This window comes from Accipiter gentilis, chromosome 4, assembly GCF_929443795.1.
Source record: "Accipiter gentilis chromosome 4, bAccGen1.1, whole genome shotgun sequence".
NCBI classification, from domain to species: Eukaryota; Metazoa; Chordata; class Aves; order Accipitriformes; family Accipitridae; genus Astur; species Astur gentilis.
The window spans coordinates 8,964,370-8,992,257 of NC_064883.1; the positions used below are offsets into that span (position 1 = coordinate 8,964,370).

At 42.0% G+C, this 27,888-nt stretch overlaps 1 protein-coding gene across 1 annotated transcript in view; it reads right to left on the bottom strand.

The window, feature by feature from the left end:
* The window catches only part of CHN2 (chimerin 2), a 168,428-nt gene that overhangs the window by 22,873 nt on the left and 117,667 nt on the right, over nt 1-27,888 (bottom strand). Inside the window, exon 7 of the mRNA XM_049798736.1 lies at nt 3,184-3,261. Within this exon, the coding sequence (XP_049654693.1) occupies nt 3,184-3,261 (78 nt within the window). The remainder of the gene's footprint in view (nt 1-3,183; nt 3,262-27,888) is intronic.

The following is a 27,888-nucleotide window of genomic DNA, read 5'->3' on the forward strand; positions in this document are numbered from 1 at the left end:
GCTGACTCTGCTGTTATTTTTTGTTTAAATACATACACATAATCTTCATGATGTCTGTAAAAAATGCCTCCCCCAAACCCTTTGTCTCCCAGAAGCAGTGTTTATCTGCAGCGATTAACACAAGGGGAAATTTATCCCAGAGCCTCCTTTCTCCCAGCAGATCGTCTGACTTGTCCGTAATCCGCTGCCTTTACTCCACTAGCCCCCCTGCAAACAGGATTTGCCCATGCTATAGTAGTAAACAGGCGCAATATTGTGGTAAATGCACATTATTCAGCTGTATTTGCTCACTTAAAGCAGCACAGAGGCCCTCTCATGAATTCCCAGCCTAGAACAAAACGTGTGGAGCATCCCCAAACTCCATGCTGCCACCCTCGGGCACGAGGTGACCTCACCACCAGCTGGGACCCCACTGAAGTTGGCAGGTAAAGCACATCCCAAAGAGCCTGCTGGGCTGTAACAAGATGTAACTGTAACGAGATGCAAGAGGACTTTGCAATCCAGTTAGGCTGACACCCACATAGTTACAGAAATACCTCTGTGTTTTTATAAACAGGGCCTCAGCGATTTATTCTCTTTCCTGAATTACGGTATGTCTACACTGGCTTATGCAAAGTAGTCCCGCCAGACAGATGCTAGCTCCAAACCTAAATCCATGCAACTGTGTTGTGTGCTCAAGATGAACCCAGCTTAACAAATCAGTCTGGATCCTAAATCTTTTTTTTTTGTTCATTGCCTTGAGTGCCTTGAAATTTGGAAGAGAAACTGAAGGAGAAAGCACGGATGCTCAGAATAGCATAACCCAGCACCCTCACTCTCCAAACTCCAGCACTTCTTTTTAATTTTTATATTAGCTTGGAAAGGATAGAGGGAGATCCATCCTTGCTCTGAATTTGTGCCTTGAGTCTATTTCTTCCTTTGTTCCTTCTCTCTTCTAGTAGGTACGATCTTTGGTGTAAGACCCACAAAAATCTCATCAGCTTCGCTAAAAATGTGCCCTTCAATTTTAAGATTCTTCATGGCTAAAGGACAAGAGCTAAAGAGTGTCTGTTTGTTCCTGAAGAATTGCCTATGACAAGATTATGATGGACACTGTGATGTGTAACCTTTGTCCCTGTGAACTGAGATGAATGATACAATACATGTCAGTATTCACTTAAAAATGGGGAAGACAACTCTTTGAACGTCTGCAAAATAGCATTCTCTTTCAGATAAATCCCATATCATCATAGCCTGAGTGCTGCCAAAAGCCATTAAGAATTTTGCCCCAAGACCAATAAAGCCATTCTTTCCCTTTTAAATAATTTTGTAACCCTTTTATGTGATGAATATGGAATATATTAAAGATACTAGACTTTAATTTACCCATCTTTTAAATCTAAATATTCTACTCTAAGCATTCTATCCGCATTTTTTGTTCAACTAGACATGTTTTAATATAATCCTTTGGAAAACTACCTGTATTTGCATAGTGAACTTATTTGTTCATTAAGTAAATGTAACACTTTCGACTGGCCTTTCTGGACAATTTATTACTTTTAATGTTTCTTCTGTAAGTTTTTAATGGCCTCTGCTAGGATAAAACAGTAATTTTCTGCTGTCAAGCTTGTGAATACATACATATTTTAGTCATGTGATTTTCCAGTTAAACATGACTCTTTTGAAACAGAAAGGAACAGAGACTGTACAACAGCTAGATTGTGCAAACACAAAGTTGACTGGGCACATGTCCAATTATAAATCAAAGCCAAAACAAGGGGAATTTTTAAGAGAAAAGAATGCATGGGTCAAAGTGGAAAAAAGTCTCAGTCATGAGAAAATATTTTCTAGTTAAACTAAAATAGTTTTGATATTAAAATGATAATGAGGGCAAAACCCAGAAAGAATTAAAGCTAGTTTAGTCAAGCAAGAAAACAGAGTATTTCACCTATTTCCTTCAATGATGACCAGTGAGATAAATATTGACTTTTCTGTAGACTGAGTCAAGGAGGGGGAATGAAAAGAGGGATGCTATTATTTGCTTTGCTCACTAATATTAAATTATTGATTTACCAACTACTGCAGAAGCACTGCAGAGGAGAGCAAAGTCTGCATGGCAGAATATGTAGAAAAATAAGCGAAGACTTTTTGCTAAACCAGGAAAACAGTGAAATCATTTTAATCAGTGCTTCTCTTTTTTTGACAGGCCTCAGATGAGTATCAGAAAATTCTTTCTCCTAATGAGCTGAACTATTCTGACAGTGACCCAGATCAGCATCCTCAAGGAGCATTAAGTAAACTGAGGTTTCAAAGCCGAGATGCATTCCTTTCTTGTCTTGTTACTGCCTCTTATTCTCTCTGTATCCACCCCGATAAGCATCAAACCGCAATTTGACAGCATTAGATATAGTAACTGGCTGGCATACTCTGAAACCAGCACAGTCCTTTTGGCAAAACATTTTAGTACAAGCTGCCTGGAAGGTCCACTTCCACAGCTGAGTCACTTCCCTGCTGCAGCATGCCAGACACAGCAGTTGGGGAAAAAAACCCCCTAAGAATCTGATTTTGTAGGTATATGACAGCAAAAATACGATCCATTTAAACATCCCCGTGTTTGTCCAGCTATTTAGTTTAGTTTGACAAGCAAACACAAACTCAGATCCTAGAGATCTGTGGGACTCTTGAGAGCATTTCCTTAGCATATGGTGGTGGAACAAAAGCTAGGAGACAATACCACCGTTGTGCTCTGCTTTATTGTTAGGAGCACCCGAGCTCCCTCAACTTCTTCTGAAAACAGAAATGGTCCAAAATGTTTGCTGGTAAAATGCTACTGGCTTCTGATAATAGTTGAAAAGGGGCCTTTTTCTCATTTAAAAATGGATACACTTTTAAGATAAAGACAATCAATATGAAGTACTTTGTTTCTGGGGAAAAAAAAAAAAGAAAACTGAATCTGGGCAAAAAGAGCTAAAATGCGTCAAGTAGTGTAGTGAGTAGTAGTGAGTAGCAAAACGGTTATTTAGATTAAGTGCCTGTGTAAAAGCATATTAAGAATGCAGTCAAGTAATAAGAAAAATGCTTTTATCAACACTCTTCTCAGAGCTAGTATAGATGGGTACGTGAAAACCCTATCACAGCAAAAAATAAAATGTAAAGCATCTAAACAGAACTTTTTAGCTGAAAAGAATAAGAAGTTGTGCTTACCTTAAAATTGTGTGCTTTTTCATAGTTGAAGTGGTTGTCATTTTGAGTTAAGGCTGCTCTTCTGACCAAGGAGGTGATCTGTGAATAGGCAAAGAGTTTCAGAGGTTGCCACAAAAGTGCCCCCTTGACTCCCACCTTCACCCCCAGGGCCACAGCCAGGAGCTCTTGGCGCTTCCTTCCTCGCTTCGACTTGTGAACAACGGCACAGTTTTTCTCATTTTCCAGCCACAGATCCTCTGAGAACATAGCGCTGGGATCCCAAATCTTTTCCCTGTCTTCCTCGGCGCCCGGGAGCCTGACTGTAGTCAGTACGGTACAGTTTGTCCAACTGCTTCTGATGTTAGACAGCAGATTTGAAGCAGCTGCAGCCCATTCTGCCGAGACCTCTGGCATGTGACTTGAATGGGCCGTCTTGTGGGACGGAAGGAGCTTCTGCATCTGAATAAGTAACGGCCTGTGCCGTGCGATTTCTTAAGGCAGATGTGTGCCTCGAACAATAGCCTGAATTCATACACTGAGCAACCTTCCCCCCCCCACCTCCCCAAGCAGTGGTCTCCAGCTAGGTGCTGCCAAAATACCGTCCCAAGGGGACAGTGTTACAGCTTCACGCCCAAAGGCATTTCCAGGGACAGATCACTTCAAGTCCACAGCGTGTTAAAAACGAACAAACAAACAAAAAGCCCCGGGAAAGCCCACACAACTGAATCCGATGCTGCATCCAATTACACTCAGACTCGGAGACTTATCAGCCAGCAGTCTGCATGCCAGCAGATTAAGCCCTTAAAACCATGATGATTGTTTAATCTTACAGGGCTAAAAATCTCTTTTTTTTTTTTTTTTCATATCCTGTACAAGGGGAGGAATCCAGCAGCGCTCCAAGCATTAATAGCACTTTCATGCCGTGTTTTAAACTGGAGCATTTTGTCAGTGTGCACTTGGTAGCATGGAGCTAGCTGACTGTTGTGGAAAGTTGAAAGCCCAGCTGGGACGATGCAGGCTAGGAAGCCCCCGAGCCCTGTGCAGCGCTCGAGCAAAGGCAGCAGCGGAGCCTCACACGGATGTAGGAAGCCCGTGTGTGCAGCCCTGTTTGCAGAACAGGGTCTGCAAGGTAGCAAGGGCCGTCGTCCTTCACTCTGGTTACACGTGTCTATAGATTTGGAGGGGAAGTGATTTCTAGTTAAAGGCCGGGGACAGGAGGGATCTGCACTCTGACCAGTCTGTGCTACAGCTTGCAGCGTTACTTTGGGCACCTGATTCACTTCTTTACAGGCAGGTGGTTCGCCTTCCCAGGACACAGAAGCTGTGTGACACGGAGCACCCCTGGGAAGCACATTCAGTGCCCCCTCCCCACAGGCTTCCCTCCCTCCAGCTCCTCTTTCCTGCTCCCTTAGTGAGTATGCCCATTCTCCACCCATAAGAGGAGGACAGGAGTTACCTTCTTGGCAGAGCACTGTGATATTTAATTTTCTAAGGTGTGTCTAATGCTGCAGATGCTGCAACAGAGCAAACTGGGGGGTTACCAGCACTACCAGGAAAACTGCCTCTTTGAACTAGAAACATTAAAGACCACATCAGCCTTTTACAGTCTGCCCCACTTCAACTTACCCAGAAAATACGTGAAATTAAAGTATTTAATTCACTTATGTTAACTTGCGAAGTTGAACTTGCCTCTATTTTTTTCAGTCTGCCTTTACCTCAGGCTGAGAAGTCAGAAGGTTCATCTAATTTACTTACTAAAACCTCCACCATATAGACTGCCTGCTCTTAGTAAAAGCAATGCTCTCCTGATTTGAAAGCCCATGGGGACAGATGGTCAGGTCGTCAGTAACATCAGGCCGTGCAATTTCAGATAGTGCCCTACTTAGGGTTTTCAAGAAGCCGTGCAGCCTGCAAAATCAGATTCTCAGTTATAAAACGATGCACTTAATTGTATGTATAGCATACGTAATTGCTTTCTTTTCCAGGTAACTCACAGCACCTTTTTTTACCTGCTCCCATACTCCAAAGCCTCTGCTCCCCAGTAGGGAGGATTTCCACACAACCCCGTTGCTCTCTAAGCAGTTGCTGCCCGCCTGGCCTTTCCCCAGGGCTCGGCACTGTTATCTGACCACTGGTGACAACTGGCTGCGATGTATGTTTGAACATTGCTCTGCCTGGAGGAAATCCCTGCTGCTCTTCCATATGTCCTCCCGCTAGTAAGTCCCGATTTCTGCCAGCTCAGGACGTTTATCTGCTTTCCAGTAGATAAAGACAGACTATAGCTCCCCATCTCTCGCTCAGTGTATTTCAAGAGATGAGGAACACTGGCTTTAGGGACACCTCTGACCCCGTCAGCGGCAATGGCTTCAGTTTGGGCCATCACAAAGGAAACTTTGGAGCAGCTTGAAGTTCTTATTACACTCCAGTTTCTTTCCTCAGTACCATTTTAAGTGTATTTACATTTATCTGGAACAAAACCCCCAAACTAGCTCTGAGTTGTTAGACACCTCTGAAGCTACAGCACCTAAATCCCCATATATACGTAAGCTAGTTTCTCTCTGACTTCCAGCATAACCGATCCAAAGTCAGAGAGAGGTCGGTTTCCTAATAATGCTCTAATATTTGTATTTATGTCACTAGACTGATAAAAATCCCATTATATAACCAATATTTTTTACATAACATGGCAGATTTGATACTCAAGCTACAGGCTTATGATGATACATTTTGGAACTTCTATTTATTAAACTATTTTTGGAATATCAGAGTGTCCTCCTGGGATCAGACATACAGTACTATATTTAGTGGAAACTGTTAGTGTTTGCACAGAAGCATTATACGTAATAGACTTGGAGGAGGACAACTCAGCCAAACCAGATCATATGACTAAGGGAGATCAGTATTTACTGTTTATCATATATGAAATTTTATTTATCCCCTAGGTTGCTCTTTCTGCCTTGCTTGGGCCCTGTTTAGACAGTTGTTTAATGGGATCCCTTGCAAACGCAGGATGTGTACATAAGGCCAACAGTGAGTGCGTCCTCTTAAGAGGCTTAATCATATAAAGCCCTACCAGGTTTGGTGTGTGTCTAAAATGGTGCTGTAAAACTGAGATGAGCTGGACCACATATATAACCCCATTCCTCTCTAAATATAATGCAGACAGCAGCAATGACAAACAAATTCTCAGCAGCAAGCAGTTCCAACGTACTGATACCGTAGGCCAACCCCAGTGCTCTCTCTTATCCATTTTCTTTTTCTTAATACACAATTTACTGCACATGGTGTCAACTCATTTAAAGAGCACCTCTTGATCAAGTTAGCCTGCAGCTAAGGAGGAGAACGCCAGCAGCTAAAAATATTATTGCTGGTTGTCACCGAACGTCTAAGCTAGTGAAGGCTGAAAGGCAAATACGGGTTGTCTGCATTTTCAGACCAAAGGATTTCTGCATAACATATGATTTTAGTTACTAGTCTCTCTGTAAAACACAAGCACTGTATAGCAAATTGGGCATTTACAGCAAAATAAATGTCACTGAACCAGAATAATAAAATTAAAAGGGGGGGGGGGGGGGGGGGGAGGGCGGACTCAGCTGTTGCGCCATTTCCAGCACGCCTTTGCAGAGTGAGCTGAACCACACCATTGTCTTTCCCCTCAAACACTGGCATCTTGTTTGCTAACAAAGGCCTCAGGGGTAGGAAAGAACAAATTGTAGTATGCAAAGCTTTCCGTTTTGTACATGTGGCATGATTTCTGTTGTAGTCCTGTGGGCAGCGCTGAGGACTCGCTGGCAGCAAGCAGCGGGGGAACGTTGCATGCCGCCCGGCTCCTCCGTGCCAGCGCCAGCGTGGTGGGAAGAGACGCTGTGGGAGCGATGGCTCCTCTCCCCCAGCCACTGCTGTGCCCACACAGGCTGGCAGGGAGGGGTAGCGAGTGGCGGGTCCTTGGCTCACCGCTCTACCTGCCGAAGGGCACAACTACGGTGGGCAGAGGAGCAGCATGGGCATGTCTCCTTGGACGACACCACAGGCAAAAGGCAGACTGCTCCATGATGAGGAATTGTGACAAATCCATGACTGATCTCTAACTAAATACACTTAACACTGCACACAGATACAGTCATAGGTCAAAGAGAGGCCTGTTTCCTTGCAGGCATGGCATACTCGGTAATCTGCCAGACAGATTACGTTTGCGCAATTGCAGACACGCCGTGGAGATGACACATGGTGCAGGCATCTCGCAGCTATTGGGTTTTTCCTGGTTTTCTCCCACGGAGCTCTTCCCACGATGCGCTCAGGAGTCAACGCCAAAGAAGCTGGCTCTTAGCAAAACACAGGGCACGGAGGGGAAACGGTGGCGGAGGCTAGTCATCCAAAGGCCTTCGCCATACCACAATGCTGCCAGCCCTTGCCTCCCACTGCCATGGCACTGGGAGCTGCCATTAAAAGGCTTCTGTGCTGCCGAAACTGTGGGAGAAAACAAGCTCCAAGCAGCAAATGTACTGAACACGAAGCCTGCACGTTGCTTGCCAACCCAATCTTGCAAAACCCGCTTCCCTAAGAAACCGCCCCTCTGGCTGGAAGGCGCTTGATGTCAATTAGGTGAACAGACACCGCAGAGGTTAGCAGGGCCGGGAAGCTCCACAACACAAAGCTCGGGGTCAGGAAAGGAGTCAGACCGCACAGAAACCAGGCTGCTGCTGCTCTCTGGTTTGCTTTTGAGGGGGCAACACAGTCTACTTGCTCCCAGGGAATCAAAAATAGACAAAAATAATTAGCATTAATTGGCTGCCACCCACCCTCCTCTGTTCAACAGATCTCCAATTACAATCGCTGAGAGGTGCCCCCGAACACAGGTCCATCTGAGCTCCTCAAGGGTGCCATCTTGCCCACTGAAAACACAATAGTCTCTTGTTTCCAGAAAAAAAATTCCTTTCAGGTGAGCTGGAGCTCAGTAAACTGAATATCATCATTAAAAAAAAAGCCCCACAAAAAGTAGGTTTTTTTAAAGGGCTAAGATATATCTATACTTTTGCTTTTTACTCCACAGAGTTTCAACTTCCTTGTTTTTTTAATAATAACCGGTCCCTCTGCAAATCATGAGTCTGAGGAGCTGTCAACACTATGCTTGAAGTGTTTATGGCAGCAGATTATCTACACTGGGCTCCTATCCTGGAGAGCCCGGGTGCACTTCCATCACCACCAATCACACCTATCTTTTGAGGATAACCCACTTCAGAGCAAAAGGAACTGGTCATTTAGGAGGACTCCTCCAGTAAATGCTCTGAAGTTAAAGTTATTAAAATTTTAATCTTCATACCTCTCCTAAATTAATGTGATTGACTGTTTATTAGCATTGCAGTGACCAGTTGTCATTTATATGCACTTCTTTCTGACAGGGTATTCGATCGCCTCCCCTGCAGATAAAAGATATAATTTACCTACAGCAAATGGAAATATAATCTCCCTTAAACTTCAGATCTCCTTTCTAAATCCTTCTCAAACAGATTTTTCTGTACACATCATGATTATTTTTCTCAAAACAATGTAGTGACCAAACAATACAACAGCCAAAGGTGAAATGCTGTAGAATCAGGAAGGCACTAGCAAGACTATTATTAAAATAATAGTTTCTGTAAGCCTCTTATAGAGTATTAATATAATAAACTATTGTCTATTTTGGAACAACAACTGGAGGTTACGTCAAGTGGTATGCAATTACATAGTCATCTCCAATTAAAAAAATAATGGGCAGATGAAAACCTTTTATGTTGTCAGGCAATTGTATCACTTAATGCGCTAAGCTGTGTATTTCACGTCCACTGTTGTTTTTAACATGTCTGAAATAGTATTTTGACTTCTCATTTTGGTAAACTGTAGTAAATATGCATTGTGTTACAAATACACTGTCGGTATCAAGGAAGAAATAGTCCAGAAATAAGGAAAGGACCTAAGTATAGGATCAACTAATTCAGCGATTCCCCTGAATAACCCTGTAGAGATTAACATGGTAACAGCAGGTCTAGCCTATTTATTGCCTCGACTTCCTTTCCTCCCACTCTCTCCTTTATCCTTCCCAATCTATCTCCATGCTTGTCAAGGTTATTAATGACATTTTCCTGGCCAAGTTCACGAGCCTCTCCTCTGTGCTTAATATTGATGACCCAAACAGTAGCAGAGGGACGGAAGAGCAGGGGCATGAGGGCTAAGCAGGACAGATGAGAGCAGAACTGGACACCGCTGCCATCGCTGCTGCCACAGAGAAAGAGGAGCACCAGTGGGGCTGGCAGTAGCTGCTTCATCTGCAAACAGGGCTTTCTCAGGGAAACTGCACTGAGTTTATGTCTGAATTACTTCTCGTTCTCTGTGTTGATACAACACACATGATCGAATTTGACTACAATGTACGCAAATGAGTACTGTTGTCACACCTATAAATTAAACCGTATCTATCATAACATCTGGTCTGTACGCAAACAAAATTCAAACATAACATTTATCCTGATATTTGTAAAAAATCTGCAGTGATCCTGTTATTTCGTCAATTATGTTGGCTTTGTCAACAACAAAACTAACAGTATTTTTCTAACTAAATAGACATTTAAGGATAAAATGGACAGATGGATGGAGGGAGGGAGGGATGGATGGATGGATGGCAGGTGTCTAATCTAAAACAGTAATCGGGTCTCTCTTCATAATCAAAGGAGAAAAACAGAAACCTCCAGACAGTGATTCATCCTCTTCTATGACAGACTAAGTTTAAAATGGGTCTTTGCAGCTCATTTATGGATCATATAAGGAAATTAGATGACTCAGGTAGAAACAGATAGCTTACTTTAAGATAATAAAAATTAGGTAAGGTCAATCTCTGGACTCTTTTCTATTTCTATTTTTCTATTATCTATTCAATTTTAGAATAAATTAAATAAGGAAAAATTTATTTTATCAGCCTCAGTCATATATATAAGTAATTATAGAATAATAACTGTACTTTGGTTTGGTTATCAATACTTCCCACACTTTAGACCTGGCTAAGACTCATGCTCTGGAAACATGGAATACCCAGTTTAGTACATCATTTGTTACACAGCTGCATGTACCTTTACAGGTTTTTCTGGGCTTATTGGATGAATTTTTTCAAGAAGTGTAACTATAGAGGAATCAGTCTGTAATTAATACCAATTTCTGGTGCTGACTATATAGGTAGCCAGTATTTTGACATTTCACCCACAGAGGAAATAGTCTAGCAACATAATGAACTTAACACGATATACAATGGCCTCTATGAATTAAGGGGGAAGTGACTCATGCTGTCTGCAAGATACGGGACTATTAGTCAAGAGACAGAGATTTAAAAAAATTTCCTAAACATTATAGTTTTTATCCAGACCCCCAGCGGATGCTGGCTCAGCACCATGTAAGCTATACATGCATATGACCTGTTCATCTTTTTATGATTTTGCTATGAAGCACTTGCTTTCTGAAGAAACAGCACTTTGTTTAGGAAAGTCAGCTTGCCATTGATTAAAACCACCATTGCCCTGCAAGGAGACTGCAGAGCTTGAACTCAAGCCAAACCCACTGAGCTGCCACAATGAAGCGGAGAAGTTAACGTGCTTACTTCCAGGTCTGGGGAGAGGAAGGCAGGAACGTCCCCTCTGAGAAAGGCGATGCCTGTGAGCACAGCGCAGTGCCCTTGAAAGGACGGGAAAGGGGCTAGAGGCACCCTAAGTGCAACAGTCCTGCCCTTGGGGCCCTTTTGGCTCACTCGTATGGGGCTGTCATTAATCGTAACTGCTTGTGCATTGAAGGAGCTGGTTGGGTGCCATGCTCAATCACAGGGTTAAATTGAGGACCATGTTTTGTGAGACCGCATTAAGTCTGTTTAATGTCAGGACATCAAATAAATGAGCTTGATAATAAATCTCAGTGCTATACAGCTACTATGTTGTATAGCTGGTGGGCATAAGGCCTGGATGTTTGACCATATGCCTCATTACACACCCAAACAACATACATAGCATTGTACACAAAGACCTACATCCTCACTTTTGCAATAATTCTCATTTCTCTGTCTCAAACACTACCAAAACCTACGGGCAGGTGTTATCTCAGAGCAATACAGTAACCGGTTATTTGCTCTGTACACAGTAAAATTTAACACAACAAAAATAAATACAATACAAAAAAAAACCCCACAGAAAGTTCTTCTGTTTCTCACTTTGAGTTCTGATACTATATGCTGGTGGGAGTAAACTTCTGTCAGAGTGAGACCAACTCAGCCTCGCAGCATACGCTCGATGCTGAATCTTATGGACCACAGTCAGAGCTTATGTTCATGTAGAGAAGCAAAAATCCACCCCTCCTGGGATTATGACAAAACATGGAGGAAAAAAGTCTTCAGGAAAGTTTCCCAGAAACCACAGAGTCAGACAGCAATGGCATTTATGTTCAGAGCCACTAACCACTCGGCAGAGCCAGCTGATCTCTGGAGGGGCTGTAAAGTGACGCCGAGAGAGCTGCCAGAATGTAAAGTATGCTGCGGCAGTCTTGAGAACCATCAGCAGCATCCTAAGTTTTGTCCCAGCTCAAGACAGCTTAAAACAAGATACTTTAATGTGGGTTAAAGAAGAGATTTATATAAGTGAAAAAGAACAAATAATTTGTGAACCAGTGATTCATAAACCAGTGATCCATGAAACAGTGATCATCTTATTTAAAAAACTGGCAATCTATAAAATTGTTCTGGACACTGGCAGTTCAGGAGTGGATTCTCAATGGTGTGATGCTCTTGTTTCTTTAGAGCTCACAGGGAGATGGGGATGATAAGCAATGTGCAGGGAGGACAGTGCCAATATCAGCATCAAGCAGCAAAAAGGATTTTTCTCTAGCTTTGGCAGTTTCTGCGTGGTGTGAAGGAACTCTAAAGCTTCAGTCTCAAACTTATAAACAGCATGACCGAGTTACACTGCTGCTCAGCAGTCATGACACCTTCAGGTAAACTACACAGTGCAAGGATCAAGAAGTGTAATCATGTGTTTTCCGTCACTAGTAATATTTCTGTCCCTTTTTACTGCACCATCTTGTGACTTCTTCCAGCAAAAATGCATAAACTGGGTAGACAATACAAGGTGAAAGGAATTATTCATGCCATTTAGGGTACAAAGGAGGCAATTAGCAAATAAGAACACAACATGTTTTCAGGTTGAAAGAATACTTTTTAACAAGCCTGAGCCATTGCACTTTACCAAAAAAAAAAAAGGAGAAATGCTAGTTTTATAAAAATGTTGTGCTTTATGACTGTGAACTTCTATTTCAGTATCCTTTATGAATTGCATGGCAAAAAAAAAAAAGAGGGCAATAGGGAACTATTTTCCATGTGCATAAGTGGAAGTGTGGCATGGAGGGGATCACTGGTTTTGGTGCTGGGCCAGCCATCGCTGTCTTACGACTCGCCTGAGCTAGCTGTATATCCACAAATGCCTCCGTGTCCCAGGACATGCTCCCCTAAGGTGGGAGCATACAGTATTTACAGCTTACCTATTTGTGAAATAAGTGCTTCTGTCCCATCAAGTTTCAAGGAATGTCACCCTGTTCATGAGAGACAGGGTCAAATCCTGGCCTGTCATCCCCACAAAAGTGGTAAGGCTGTATGACCCTTGGTATATCTCTGACTAATGGCTCCAAAATGCGTTTGCTTAGAAACAGAGCAGGAATCCATGCAGACGAAGGTGATGTGGGGTTAAAGAACAGATAGGAGGCTGTGCACCCAGCTGTGATCGCTTACCTGTTTCATTATATGCATGAACTTTACTCCATGTATTACGTTCCCCCCTGGTATACAAGAAAGGTTCCTATAGCGTAAACCTGTATCAGCTTCTGTTCTCCTCACAGACTCAGCACAGAAAGAGAACGGTTGGGATAGGACTACCGCCTCTTGTTGAAAAGTAGAAAGCTGTCTGCAGGACAGCTTCCTGTGGAGCATGTACCCTCCTCCAGCTCCTTCCAGCTCACCCTGCAGAAAAAGCAGCTCAATGCATAACCAACTTCTCCTGAATGTGGCTTCTGAGCAGCACTCGGCCCTTGCTCAGTTTCCCTTTTCCCACAAAGAAGCAAGGGAACTACTGTGTGCTGCAGACTGCACATGAAAAGCATGGTTCACTGCGCTTTTATAAGGACGTGTTATAGGATACACAAACCACTTGAGATCACACACTTTGAACTTGTATAAAGTACCGGAATGTATCCAAGTTGCTTTATTTTCCCTTCAAAAGAATTGTTTTGTGTTGCATTTGCTTTGCCCGCTGCTTGAAGCTGGTTTTGTTACTCCATTACTGTGTGAGTAAGTAGTGGTGCGGCTATCCTTGAAAACACATAAGCATTCCCATGGCCATCAGAGAAAAACTGAGACAAAGACTGACCCCACTTCTCTGCTAGTGAATGAACACAGAAAGGCCGTATAACCCTAGTTTTATTGTTCCATACAGGTGTCATTTGACCCTGATATCCTTATAACTCCCTGTGACCTGCAGCCCACTGCCCTCTGCTATGAAGCAGCGGCTTTTGTTCCCAATGGCACACCACGCACAGCTGCTTCCGTCGTTGTTTGGAGGGGGACAGATGGCTGCTCTCAGCACAAAAAGGAGATTAAAAAAGAACTGAGGGAATGACATCACTACCCAGCCTGGGATTTAATTGACGGGACCCATGGGGCTACCACCAGCATGAACTCAAACTACAGTTGACTCTGCCCATGGAAACGAAAAAGTTTGTATTTTGGAGACTGAAGGACATTTCTTTTGCAAGATGTAGTTGCCACCACTCCAATATATATATTCTTTAACAGCTGTTTATGAATAGATACTGTCCTATCAGCAGCAGCACTTTTAAAGTACTCAAAAAGCGAGACTTATACTGCACCCTACCTCTATCCATGCCCATAGTTCAACTGCAGTAACTTGGTTTACAGCTTATTTATTTTGTTTTGCTTGTGATGAGAGTTTGGAAGAAATGGGTGGGGAAACATGAAACACAATAAATGAGTTTCACCATTAGGACCAATCCTGCTAAGGCATTTTGTAGGTAAAAGATTTCATCCATATCTCATAGGCCCACTTAAGTGAACGGAACTAAATAGCACAAAACTTTAGTTCTGGAAGTAGTGAGCTTTTTAGCCACTTTTCTGCCTTGAATTGAGCTCCAGATGTATGAAATCACTCTGAATTCTCCCCTTTCTGATCACCTGACACTAAAGGATGGCAGCCATTGTGGAACTCCAGGACGGACCCGCTGGGGAACTACGAATACCTTCAATTGACTGCATATAGAGTGATCTTGTCCACTAAAGTATTTTCTGCAGTTTACCTAGCTAGCATTTATCTGCATGTATATATTATCTTAAGTACATTACCTGATTATTATTTGGGACAGGGGAATTTGGCCTCTGCATATGTGTGGTACTTGGTGCCATCACATTTTTCTGCAGAGCACAGATTTTTGCTTTGCGACAGATGAGGTTCCTAGCAAAATCATACAAAAATCATGAAATGAAAATTCTGAAATGGAAATAATAGTGAGATCTATCCAAAGTGTTAACCTCCAAGAAGAAAGTTAGCAGTATACATAAGGTGCAGTATACATAATAAGTGTCATGTATATGTATTATGTCATCAGCAATCAGAACACAATTTCTGAATTCTGCTTGTTGGAACACTGTTGATCACACAGTCTAAGATAAAATAATTGACCTTTCTCTGCCTCCATTTTTCCCGCTGTAAAACTGCCATAATACAAGCCTGCTTATGAACCTGGGGCTTCTGCAAGATGGAATTAGTACTCATGAGCCTCTGTTAGAGTAGGGGGAATAGCACAACAGAAGTACAATTTTGTAAGGAATAGTAATAGTTTGGTAAAATTTGTAAAATTCAGCAAACTTTTTTTTTAAAACATGAAATTCAAACAGGCACATGCTTGACCCTGTGTTAAGCGGGTTGTTACATTTATGTGATGTTGCTGCTTTTAGGAATGTCTCACTGAAAACACTCGTGAATGCGGCCACATAGCTACCACCATGCTGTTTATGTTACCATCAATAGACATTGCCAAAAGGATCAGAAATTATTTTTCTAATCTGTTTTATTTCACCCTCGCTGTGAAACAACTGACAGGCACTAGATGTGCAGGAATGCTGCCATATGAAGATGAAACCATTCCACGAAGAATAAAAAGCTCCTTCAAGATGTTTTTTTTTTTCCCTGAAAGGAAAAAAAAGGAAGGTATTGAGCACTCTCTGCCTCCTCCAAGACAACTGGGAGTACAACACAGGGGCATTACTGAGATCAAAAAAGCCCCCCAGCATCTTCTGTCGCTGAAGCAATTTCTTCTTTCCTTGAGTGACTGGGAACAGCAGTGACACACTCCTCCACGCAGCCCAAGCTGGGGCTGGGACCCATCACACAACAGTACCCCACTGCAGCTCCTGCCCCAACCCCGAGGACGGTTTTACTCGTAAATGCAGATCAGTGTCCGTGGGAGACATCACTGCCTATTTGTGGGTCTGCCCGAAGAACCAAGCTGAGCCTTTTTCTTCTTGCATCTAACCACACAGAGTAAGGTTCAGATTATCTCCTCAGGCACAGCTGTACAAACGAGCTCTATCTGGGAGACTTCTGGAGCAAACCCGTGGCTTTCAGTGGATTTGCACAGCTGCGGCCAGTGGATGGGAGTGCAGAAAACCACGACGCTGACGAGACAAGAGACGTAAGAGTGCAGAAAACCACGATGCTGATGAGATGAGAGACATAACAGCTCCCATCAAACACGCTCTGAATTTTACTGTCTCAGCAACGCTGACAGCAGCACCAGCACACACTGGAGGGGCCTGAACCAACAATGTGCTACACATCTTCCACTGCCAGTAATTCAGACCTGAAGGCATTCAGCACACCATAGAGTTGGACCAGAGGTTATGATAAAAAAGAGGGAAGACTTACGTGCTTCATAAAGTACCATCATTTTTTACTTTGCTAATCTGAAGACTAGAATAGCCTATCAGTCAGTGTCTTTGAACTTGGGGTAGACTTTTCAGGGAAACATTTTTTTGTTGCAGAATACGTAACACATCAGACCTGGAGCTTTGCACAGGGAAATTCTGACCAAGACCCAGATTCCATTTTTTTTTTAAACTGTGGAAGCATTTAAGTTTCAGGTATTTTAAAAAGCAATTTTCCGTTTCCAGTTTTAAACACTTTGTTAAAAACAGTTAATAAAACATTTAAAATAGTTGGAACAGTTTCAGACAATCTAACTCAAATCTTTTTCTGCCTTTTATCCTGCTTCCACAGTGCTTGGTCATGAAAAGTTTTTTTCATGTGTGCTTTACTTTCATTACAATTCAGAACAAAGTCAAAACAAAAGTGCAGAAATTGCCCATTACTATTATAACCCTCCACTACAATGCTTTGATAAAATGTTAGTTTCAAAGGCGATCCTCTACTGATGACTGCTGAGCTAAGTTGTATTCCCCTGTACAAGCTCAATACAGAGACACAGGAGCTTTGCATTCGTTTTCTTTCTGTTAATCAGTTGTTCCCCAGGGCTCTTTTAATCTGCAGTGACAACCTCAGTCCCACTGAGAATGGCTTTTCTGCTACTAAAACAAAAGGCACATCTCTAAATACTTCATAATTTCAAGCAGCAAAGAATCTTATTCTCCTGGTTGAAAAAAGCAATAACAAAAGACTCATGCCTTAGCAGGCTGATGTGAATCACGGCCATCTTCTGCTTTCATTTTTGCTGTCTCGGGACTTCAACTGAAAGACAGACTTAATCTAGCCAGCATGGGAAGAAGGAGCCATGCCACAGCCATGCCCTTGCAAAGGCCGATCAACGAGAAGCACCCCTGAAGGAATGCCATAGAAAGACTCTCAGCTGTTTGTAAAGTATCGCACTTCAGCCCTGGTGGAGGGGACAGCCATCCTTAATATAGACAGCATTAATGAAGGATTTACTCAGCCAGGAGCAGACAATGCAGCATTTTAAACCTCATGTTTACACTAACTAGTCAAAGACTTGCCAGTGCATAAGACAAAAGCTAAGTCAGACTTCAGTGCATTGAAAGAAAACCATGCCTTTTGGGGTGGTACATTTTCACACCCCACTAATTGCTTCCATTTATATTAAGTTAATTTCCAAATTAGACAAAACTTTTTTTTTTTTCATTGCAACATTAAAAGTAACAGCTCGTCGGCTCTACATTTTGAAAAATAGGCTGAGCACTGTATTGCCCATTCACACAAAGTAAGTTAATTTATCACTTAAATGCATTTTCACTTCATTTTAAAACCATCTAATTTGCTTTTAGAAGTTTAACAAGTTGGTTTACTATTGCTGTAATACAAAGAGATTTCATTAAATGACCTGCCATCTTCTATCAGCATCATCATGATTACATGCTGCCCTTGTTTTATTTTAATTTATAGCGATTTTTTGCAACTTGCCAACATGGGTTCTTAGTAATTTAACAGAAGTACAAGACTGGCATAGAAAGCAAGCCAGCTGCTTCCATTTCCCCTGTGCTCCACTTTTCATTCACACCTCAGTTTTACAACTTCCAGTGCTGCACAGTACTTGCAGGGCACCAGACCTGGAGAGTTTACTGATATGTAGGATAAGGCCTTGCCAACTGGGGGCTTTTTGCTTTCTTACTAATCTTCATTAACTTCAGCAGTGCCAAAATGTTGTGAAGAGAAACGTTATCTCCACAGACCAGTTCACAAATTCTCTTGAGCTTTACAGGTCAAACCTCGACACCCTAAACTTGTTGGCAAACTAACTGGCAAAACGTGCCTTACAACAGGTGTGCTACTTGCTCCACAACGCATGAGCCAGGCAAACAACGGGACTTGAAGGATCAGCTGTAATCCTCAATAGACTTACAGGTTGCTTCATCACATCACACAGATTCAGCTCCAAGTTACCTACAGCTTGACTGTGCTGCTGACTGCCGCATCGCTGCTTCTATCCACGTGATGCGAATCAACTGGGTGCTAGCGAGATAAAGCCCTACACCTCTGTACTGCTGCAGCTGCAGGGCAGAGGCAAGGGGCAACATCTGTCCCAGGGTCTCCCTGGGACAAAGAACCAACACCTGGAAATGAACAAGTGGTTGCTCTCAGCTAATAACAAATCCGCTAAAAAGCAATTATAGCTGTTTCCCCAGCTGTTTCCACTGACAGTCTGATCAACGATGGTCTCTGCAGTGTAGAAAACATACATGTTTACTGATAAGGGGAAGAGTTGGGAAGCGTCAAGGTACCAGCTTTCTGCACCCAGCCAGTAAAGGCCAGGTACCAGGTTTTGGCACATCATGTGAAAAGGAAAGGGAGGCATCACTGAAAAACTCTAGCAAGTGCTTAGCACAAATGAGATCAGAAGGGCTTTGGAGATCAATCGGGGATAAGCAGATTAGCTCCTTGGTTTCACAGAGACCAATGTCATGAGAAGTTTATGCTATAGGTGGAAAAGAACGGTGGAAATTGTGGCAGATTTTCCCTATCAGAAAAACATCAGCTGGGCAATCAGAAAGCTCTTCTGAGCAGCCAGAGCGATCTGTCTAAAGCACTTCTCCAAAAAGTAGAATGTCAAAGACAACTTACAACTGCAGTACTTTTATTTCTTATTTTTGAATGATAAAAATGCTCCACTTGAAGAAGAATTCAGTGAATCTTCAGCCAACATTCCTCTGTACTTCAGCACCAGCTCTAAACAGGGATCTCTGCCATCTCATAATGACAGACTTTTACCCTGTGTGTTTTTCACCTTCTGCTTCCTGCCCTTGTGTAATTGCCTGTCTCACGTTAGAAGTGGGCCATCCATCCTACTGAACACATTTGGGCCACTATTTTCAATGCAGTTTTATGTACGCTATCCATACTATCAATATTGCTGTCATTTCCTGCTCATATTGAGCTGAGATGACTCTGCTCCCATAACCACATGAAGCATCAAATGAGAAAAATACTTACTGAGATAATTCCATTGGTAAAGTTTCATTTTTATTCTCTACAATGTCCGGAATCACTAATACACATTAACTCATTGCCTAGAGAAACATTTTTGTTTTAGAAAAAATGAAATGTTCTCTACGGTTAACTATAGGGTAATTCATGTAGCGAACTGAATGATCAGACACTAGATTTACAGAAGTACTTCGCTGTATGCTTTAGCAATTCTGCAGTTTACAGTGATTTATATTTACAGAAGCCCTTTAGGATTTAAGGGCAGCATTTTCCTTTGTTTGGTAAATCTGTACAGTCTCACTATTTATTGTTAACAAGAAATGTCATCATATTTATCATCAGCAAATCTTCTAAAGTCTGTATACTATCAACTAGCTGCATGGCTAATTTATAAAACTCATCATTACTATTTAAAATTGTTAGTATGTGCCAATCAACCCATAATGAAGAGCATTGACTTTGGCACTTAATTTCCCTCTGTTCATACTTGGGTGAGACTCCAATTGACTGAACAGACTCTTTATTTTTCAGTAGTGTTTATTATTTGCATTGCAATAGTGCACAGGAGCTTGAGCCTTCGACCAGGTCAAAGGCAACAGTGATGCTGTACAAACATCGAGTAAGAGACCTTTCCCTGCCCTGAAGAGCTTACAGTCTAGAAAGCCGCCCCATCTTCGTAACGAGGACTTTTCTTCCACGCAAGAAAAAATATGAAATGGAACATAACCACAACAGACAAAGACATTAAGTTTTAAGCCTGTGAAGAAGAATTTGCAAATATTGGAGCAAGGACACAACAGTAAATTACCAGAGTGTTTTAAAAGTGCACTATATATAATACCCCAAGTAGTAAAGCTCCTGTCTCTCCTTCACTTAAGTGCTGAATTACTGATTAACATGCAAACAAAGAGGAGGAGGAAAATAGAAACCCCATTTTAATTCACAGGTCTTTCTCCTTGCTGTCCCTGTTTTGCCCAGAATAACTAGATCCCTTATTTCTTCAGAGAATAAATCAGCACAACTTCAAGAAAGAAATGGGTACAACAAAGGCCAGTCAATTTATTCAATATTTATAAAAAAACTAGAGCTCTCCTTGCATATTATCATGGGATTTAGATTACTTTACAACCCATTTTGTAATTCCTAACAAACCCAATCTGCCTGAGAACCAACCCTTGCTATTGCAAAAGTCTGCAGTCCACAACACATACACAACTAAAATATATTTAGAACATCTACTGAAAAATCACAAGTATTTTAGTTCAAAATGACCCTCTCTTAGACTTTCCATTAAAATACATCTTTAAAATAACTTCCTAAGTTTATAAATAGACTGCAAACTAAAACATTTAGGAGCCAAGAAATACCAAAGCTAAGAACTATCCGAAGAATTCCAGCACTGCCCTTCTGGGCACAGCATGAATCTGCCTACTTGCAGACAACATATTTTGTCTGATTTTGTGTATATATATATATACAGACATATATATGTATGTATGTATTCAGAGAGTCTGTTGTTCCATGGACATAACAGGAAAGAGGCAAATACTAAGATAAAGGTGTTGCTGATTAACATGATGATTTATCAAAGAGTGTGAGTGGACTAGACTTGGCTGAAAAGCAAGGGATTTGTTCTCTGTAAAATGTCTTGTATTTTTTCCAAAATTTTAAACCCCAGGGGAAATGGTGGGCATTTGGTGGAAGGAGTTTTCTGGTGAAAATGACACTGTTTCAGGTCTGCTGTGTCTGGGGAAGATCCACCAGTCAAGACAGGGGACTGTGTTTCAGGTTCTCAGCTTAATGGCAGACTGCCTAAGGCCCGGGGATCGTTAACTTCCAACATAATTAGCCAATCTATCAGGCAGATTACATCAAGGCTGAGGACACCCAAAGAAATCCAAGGAAGTGGTAAGGTGTGAGTGCTGAGGATGGAAGTGTGATTTGTGAATACACATGGTCACTTGGACTCAGTAAAATACTTTTTTCTTTTGAATGAAACATTTCAGGCTCAAGCATACATTTCCTGAAAATTAAAAAAGAAAAAAAACCTAGGTGTTGCTGGAAATCTTCCAGATATCTCTAACCTGGACTCTTGCCGAAGGAGATAGACTGTGCTTACTGGAAGAACCAGGACTAATTTAATGAGCAGTGGGTCTACGTTTTCAGCAATGAAGATAAAAATAAATTTTGAGCAGCTGCCTACTTCACTATGCAGCAGCCATGGGCTTTAATCCATTTGATAGACCATACATCTGCACAGAAATCAAAGAACAGTGGGAGTATTTTATATTTATGAATCTATTATTCTCACGTAACAGAACATTACACTATTTATTTTTAGTACATCTGCATATGTATATATCTTTTGATATGCTATGCACATACAATATATATGCATATAATATGCATATCAATATAGAAGCATCTCTATATCTAAATTTAATTTGTTGGCCACTGAAAAATGTATTATAGGCAAAAGAAAGACTTGGCAAGTCAACTGGAGCCACGCATAGTAAACACCACCCTCAAGTACCCAAAGTCTGTCTCTAAACAAGACATTGTCCTAAATTGTGTACAGGTAAAATATAATTATCAGGATGTTTCATCAGAAATATGCAAATATTTAGACTTCCAGAATCACAATTTTGGATATTACAGTCCCACACAACTGTATTTTTTAGTAGTGGATATATAGGGAAAAAGTACAGCAGTTAGAAAGATTGAACACATTTTTTTTTCATACGGATCTAAGTTCATAGCCAAATCAAAAGAAAGCTTTTATTCTAAGCAAAATGTGTCACCTGTTCTTCTTTCTGCATACCTTTCAAATGTTATTGTTGAAAAACAGATTGCACTAGGAAGTATACTATTAAAATAGCTTTCTATCTCAAGCAGCTGTGTACATTTACAGTCAGCAAGTATGTTCGGTAAATAAGAACCTGAGCTGTCTACTGAAGGAAGATAAATCGTCCTTCCCCAAAATGATATCAGCAATTAGCAGAATTTATTAGAGCTAGTATCCCTTCTAAGCCATCAGGGAAGAGTAGTGCCTTACAGCACATCATTTAAAATGTCAGTGAGGATGTGAATTTTTTTCTCTCATGTAGACTTTGCAAGAAACTGCCTTGCTTTACCGCCTTCAGGGTAAAGGAAATTCCATGCCATTTGTTTAGGATCAAACCTGGAGCACCCAGCAGAGGCCCTGTACGACACAGGTTGTAGCCACCAACCTCCCTGGCGGGGACAGGATGCTTAGAGCACCAGCATCTGTGCTGAGCTTCCCGCGATTCTCTTCTCCCCAGTGGTTCTCCATCAGCGCCGGGAACTTTGCTTCTCCCATTTCCTTCTAAAATATAAATTTGGCAGGCTACAGAAACATCTACTTAGCCGAGTTTCTGAGATGGCTAGATTTTGGAGGGTGAATGGGAAGAAAAAGAACCAGGCAAGATTGATCTGTGAACATCATCTTTTTTTCTTTTTCTTCCCCCCACCCCAGTAAAATATCATTCCAGCTGCAGGTCATGCTTAGATTCTGCTGTGGATCACCTACTGCATTTTTAGTTTTTGTAAAACAAGAGCTGTCACAGCCAGGCATGCAAGATAAATTGTTAGAAGTAATAGATAAATAAATACAGCCCAGAGAGATTCATTTTATGCTACTTCAGGCAAACCCCAATTGACTGCAAGTTTCTAGGAAAAGTAACTCGCTTCCTTATTTGTCTGTGAAGTGCCTAGTACACATCAGTGCTTTTATAGAAAATAGATATTAATAAGAAGAGAAAATATTAACAGTAATCCTCAGGACATCTGTGAGATGAGCAGATACTTGCTTCTGGGTGATGGAAAGCAAGTGACAACTGAGGGAGTGAGCACGGTCTAGGGAGAAAGCCTCCAAAGTATTTTCTGAAAAAGTTGTCCGACTCATTTTCCTTTCCTTTTATTACAATATTGTGACTAAAAATTTTGCTTATAACAACCACAAATCTAGCAGACCACTGCCTTACCCTTATGCTAAGAAATGCTCTATTCAGCCACATTATGCTCTTAAAAGCGAACACTCCCTGTGTCATTTGTTTTATTTATTTCTTCCCATGACTTTATGGAACAAACTGGTGGCTATCCTTCCATCACGCTGACTTGCACTCAGCAAACAGCTGATTACTCACTGTCATGCATGTAAATCTCTGAAGTGCAAAGCAAAGAAAAGAACGTCCCTATTTACTTCTTAGGTGAAATCCCAGCATCCAGCAGAATTTTAAAACTGATTTTTCTAGGGCAATACTTCTTTCATCCTCCCAACACTACACATTAAAGAAGAGAGATCTGTCTTAATTCAAGCCGAGCTCTGACCCTTGAAGTCTTATGATGCTGTCTGTGTTTACATGAGCACAGACTATTTTTCTCCAAGCCAGTTCACATCATGCATGTTCCTCTCAAACTCTCTTCTGAATCCTGAATGTTAATGTCCCTCCTTCGCCCCATGGCTCGCCAGGGAATCGGGAAGCTGTGCAGTCTGGATGCTGCACAACAATTTTCATCAAAAGGCTGGCATTATTCCCATTTCATTGACAAGAGGCTGACTTGTTATATTAATCTTTTCTCCTTTTTGGCACCTAAGTGGAGTTGCAGCTTGCATTTTTTTAATAACATTTAATAGGGTATATTATTTTCTATATTCAGATAACAGATCTCATTAGTTTCACCTGCATTTACTGAATACTTCTGTAGAATCTAATTTGTGCACTCAGCAGAAGTAGCCTCATTAGCCTCTGAACATGTTTGAGCTACTTGCCAACACAAAATGAGTGCTCTGGGCAGGGATGTAATCCAGCCCATTGTGCAACTTTCAACGAGCTTCATCACTGCAGCAGACTTTTTTTTTTCTTCCTTTTCGTCACATGCCTTTCACTTCCATAAATAGCAAGGCAAAGCTGCTTGCCCACAGCCGCCCACTCACCCACAGCCACGACTTAACAGTCATCAACAAGTGGAAACAGTAGAAGTTGCAGTCAGCTACAGCTGTAGCATTCAGGGGAAGGCAAAATTTGGAAATTCTTCTTGTTCTTCAACCACTTGAATCCAACATGGGGACAACAGCATGTTTAACTACATAACCATGGTGCTTTAGCTGAGCAAAGTTCTTCCAGTGCACTGAGCGAGGCAGGAGCTCCACAGGAAAGAAATGAGATCCTATAACTAAAACCAGTACTGTTGTGTAAAGGTACAGCTGGGGTTGTACTGGTGACCCTCCATTTGGCGTTCCCTAACTTCCAAATGCTTAACTTTGTGCCTTCAAAGCTCTTTTAGTGTTGAGTTTTTTCCCTATTTTCTGTGGACTCCTGCAGCAATGTGAACCCCTTTCCCAAGCTAAAAATATGAACTGGGGAACCCCAATATCCCCAACATGGTTGATCACCCAGACTGAACCAAAGCTTAAAAACCCAAGGACAGACATCTGTAGTATGAGCCAGCACAGTGACTGTCAGCAAGGAGCAGGTGATGACTTTGTGGATGGGCCAGTCATGGGAAGAACATGAGACATTAATGAATTTTCACAATTTTTTGCTGACAGCAGGGCCATGATGAGACTTTGGACCCAGAATTTTTAAGCCCTATAAGGGAGAGGGTCGTGGGGTACAAACACCACCCTGTCAGGCACCAGCCTGATCCTGGCCTTTTCTACCTCACCTTCTACCTCCACCTTCTCTCCTTCAGGCTGTCTCCATCAAAGTGAGTCATTTGTTGGAACTGACCCTCCTCCACCAGGAGCTCACATTTTTCAACAGAAAAAATGCTGTGTAGAAAAAATTCCCAATGAACTCAATTAGCTGGAATCTTCTATATGCTGTCAAAACCTTGTACTTCCCCTCAACCTCATCTGAGAATTTTTCTGCAGTCAGAGAAGAAAAGCCAGCTTGACACATGATGTGGAAACTTCCCAGCCAAATGGCTGAGGCTAAGCAGAAGCATTTTTTTTTGGGGGGGGGGGGGCTTTTCTGAATGGAGAATATCAGGCATTTATCCCTCCGCACAACCACGACAGTAACTCACTGGGAACAGTCTCATTAAAGAAGCGAAGGAAACGCAATCTCTCTTGGAATTGAGGCAGTCAGAAAAATGGAGAACATGTTTTAGAAGTTGCCTAATTGGAGATTTAAACCAAACCAAACTAGAGGAGACTGCTTGATGCATATTTTTGTGAGATAAATTTTTTTGTATTGCTGAGTGCACATAACTGCAAACGCAATCAGGGGAACTGGATGTTGCAAACTGGTTCAAAACAGATTGTCCCGAATGATACAGTGTCTACTCAGGTACAAAGACAAGATCCACTCTGGAGGCCCTTCTTGCCATTGCAGCAAGGACACAGTGTGTGCTCCTCAGCCAGGGACCTAACTGCATCACAGAAGGATGTTGCCCCTTGTCCACCACCCAGAGCCCCCATTTTGAGGGACGGAGGTAAAAATGGGCAGTTTCTCAGGGATGTCTGCTAGAGGATGACAAGGTAAGAGATTCCCTCCATTCTATCCTCTGTAGGTAGACATAAGGCCACTTCGCCACCTCCAAAACTGCTATTCCCACGTGCTAAAGACAGCAGCAATTGCTCTCCTCCCTTCTGTCCACCTGAAAAGGAAGGAGAAGGCTAGGCTGGGAACCACATGTTACTCAAGAGCATGAAGAACACCTATAGTGAAACCTCTTTTTTCTCCATCCCATATAAAACCACCAGTCACTTTCTGGAGAGGCAGGAGTCACCCACCTCACGGTTTCAAATAAGCAGGTCTCAGATGCTATCAGTGAGGTGCTCAACTCACCCACAGCCACATTTTCTCCCAGCAGCCATCAAGTAGTGGAAATTGCAGTCAGCTACAGCTGTGGCATTCAAAGAAAGGCAAAATTTGGATATTGTTTTTTCTTTTTTTAAAGTCATCTGAAGCCAATCTGTGGGATGTTGTAAGTTGGCAAGTTGCAAAGTACCTGGCTAGCTTTCTGTAAAACAGCTAGAAGCAGTCTGCATGGCACTGGTAGAAACCAGTGGAGCCCCTGCAGCCAGGTATTTTGCAGAAGAGGTATGTTTACAAATATGGGAGGAAAAAAAAAAAAAAGAAGAGGTGGATCTTATCCTTACATTTACACTTACAGGGAGGTAAAAAACATGCCTGGAAATGGTACCTATGTAGCTTAAAAAAATTATTATTAAAAATAAAAGGTAATATCAGCCTCAAATTAGCCTGGTTGCCTATAGAAATGTGATTGCAGTGTATGTCAATCTGTCTCACCAGTTGCACTAATTATCTTTTGAACCAGTTGACTAATTCTAGCTGAAGTTGATGGAGCAACAGACGTCTGAGTTTCACGAAATTTGGTAGCTGGACTGAGGCGAGAGATGCAGCCTGCAGTCTGAGCTCCCATGCTCTCTCTCCTGGCTGGGTCAGCAGCAAGGCCTTCTTCCTCCTTTGCAGGTAGTGAAAAGGAAATGTCGAGGGGAGAAGAAGGTAGGAGGAGGAATGGGGATGAGGGAGGGATGTGTGAAAGGTCTGGAGGGATGGCTGGGCTTAGTGAAGTGGAAGTAAGGTGTATAGAAAGATAGAGCACAAATGAATAGGTAACCAGGCATCACCAATTCCAGTGCTCAGAGAAAAAAACCCCTACATATCTGGCTCTGAGTGTTTTGTGTCAACCAGAAATATCTGAAATTGCAAAGATTTCTTCTTTTATGTGTTCATAGATTTTAGCACTTAAAATTTCAAGGCGTTGCATATCTTTGCTATGGGACTCCCTTTAACCCCTTTGCTGCTGGTTCTTCTTGCATCTTCTGTGCTGCGGCAGAACGTGACTGTTTTCCTTTGTTGTGCCGGCGCTCCATAGGTAGAAACCAGGGTATCTGTGTTGGGGTTTCTGAAGCATAAAGTGGGAAAAAGCCAAAAGAAAGACTTTTTCTTGTCCTGGGAAGGCAAGAGGGGAAATAATGAGGAAAAATAAAGGTGGTGTAGGGTGTTTTTTAGGATGAGAGCTTAAATAAAAGAAAAAAAAAAAAGATTGAAGGAAAACCACAGGATGAGGGGGAGATATTCCAGTGCATCAGATTGGAGACAAGTCTGTTGGTTTCCCAAGTGACATTTTTACTGAGAAGATCCCTCTTTTTAAATTCTTAAAGAGCGTTAAGGCAAAATCCCTACTGGGGGATGCTTTTGAGAGACAATAATTTTATTTAGCAATTGAATTTGCAACCTTTGCTGCAATTTCTCACAGCCGACTGGGGCAAAAGTTGTCTTCAATGTAATTTTCTCTAGGATTTCACAGAGCAACACCTGAGAACATTGCAGGCAGAATCCCAACACAGGACCCTGCCTGGGAAACCTGAAATGTTGGGGCTCAACATGGTTGATTGCTGCCAGTGAATGAGGAAGCCTGAGGAGAAACACAAAGCAGCCTGGGTTCCCAGTCATGCCAATCTTTTTGGCTCCCAGAGAACAGGTGCGTTTATTTTTTTTTCATGGAGCAGCTCTGAATTGCCTTTTTCTGGTCCAGATCCCTGCTGTCACCAGTCCTCCTCCTCTACCTTCCACGCTCTTCTTCCAAAAAAGCTGCACGTAGAAGAGCATGGAGGCAGGCCTCATGAGTCTCAGCTTCAGTGAAGGAGACCCAATAATGTATTGGGGTAAAGAGCCTTTCATATAACTTCCCTGGGCATCCTTTGTTCCAG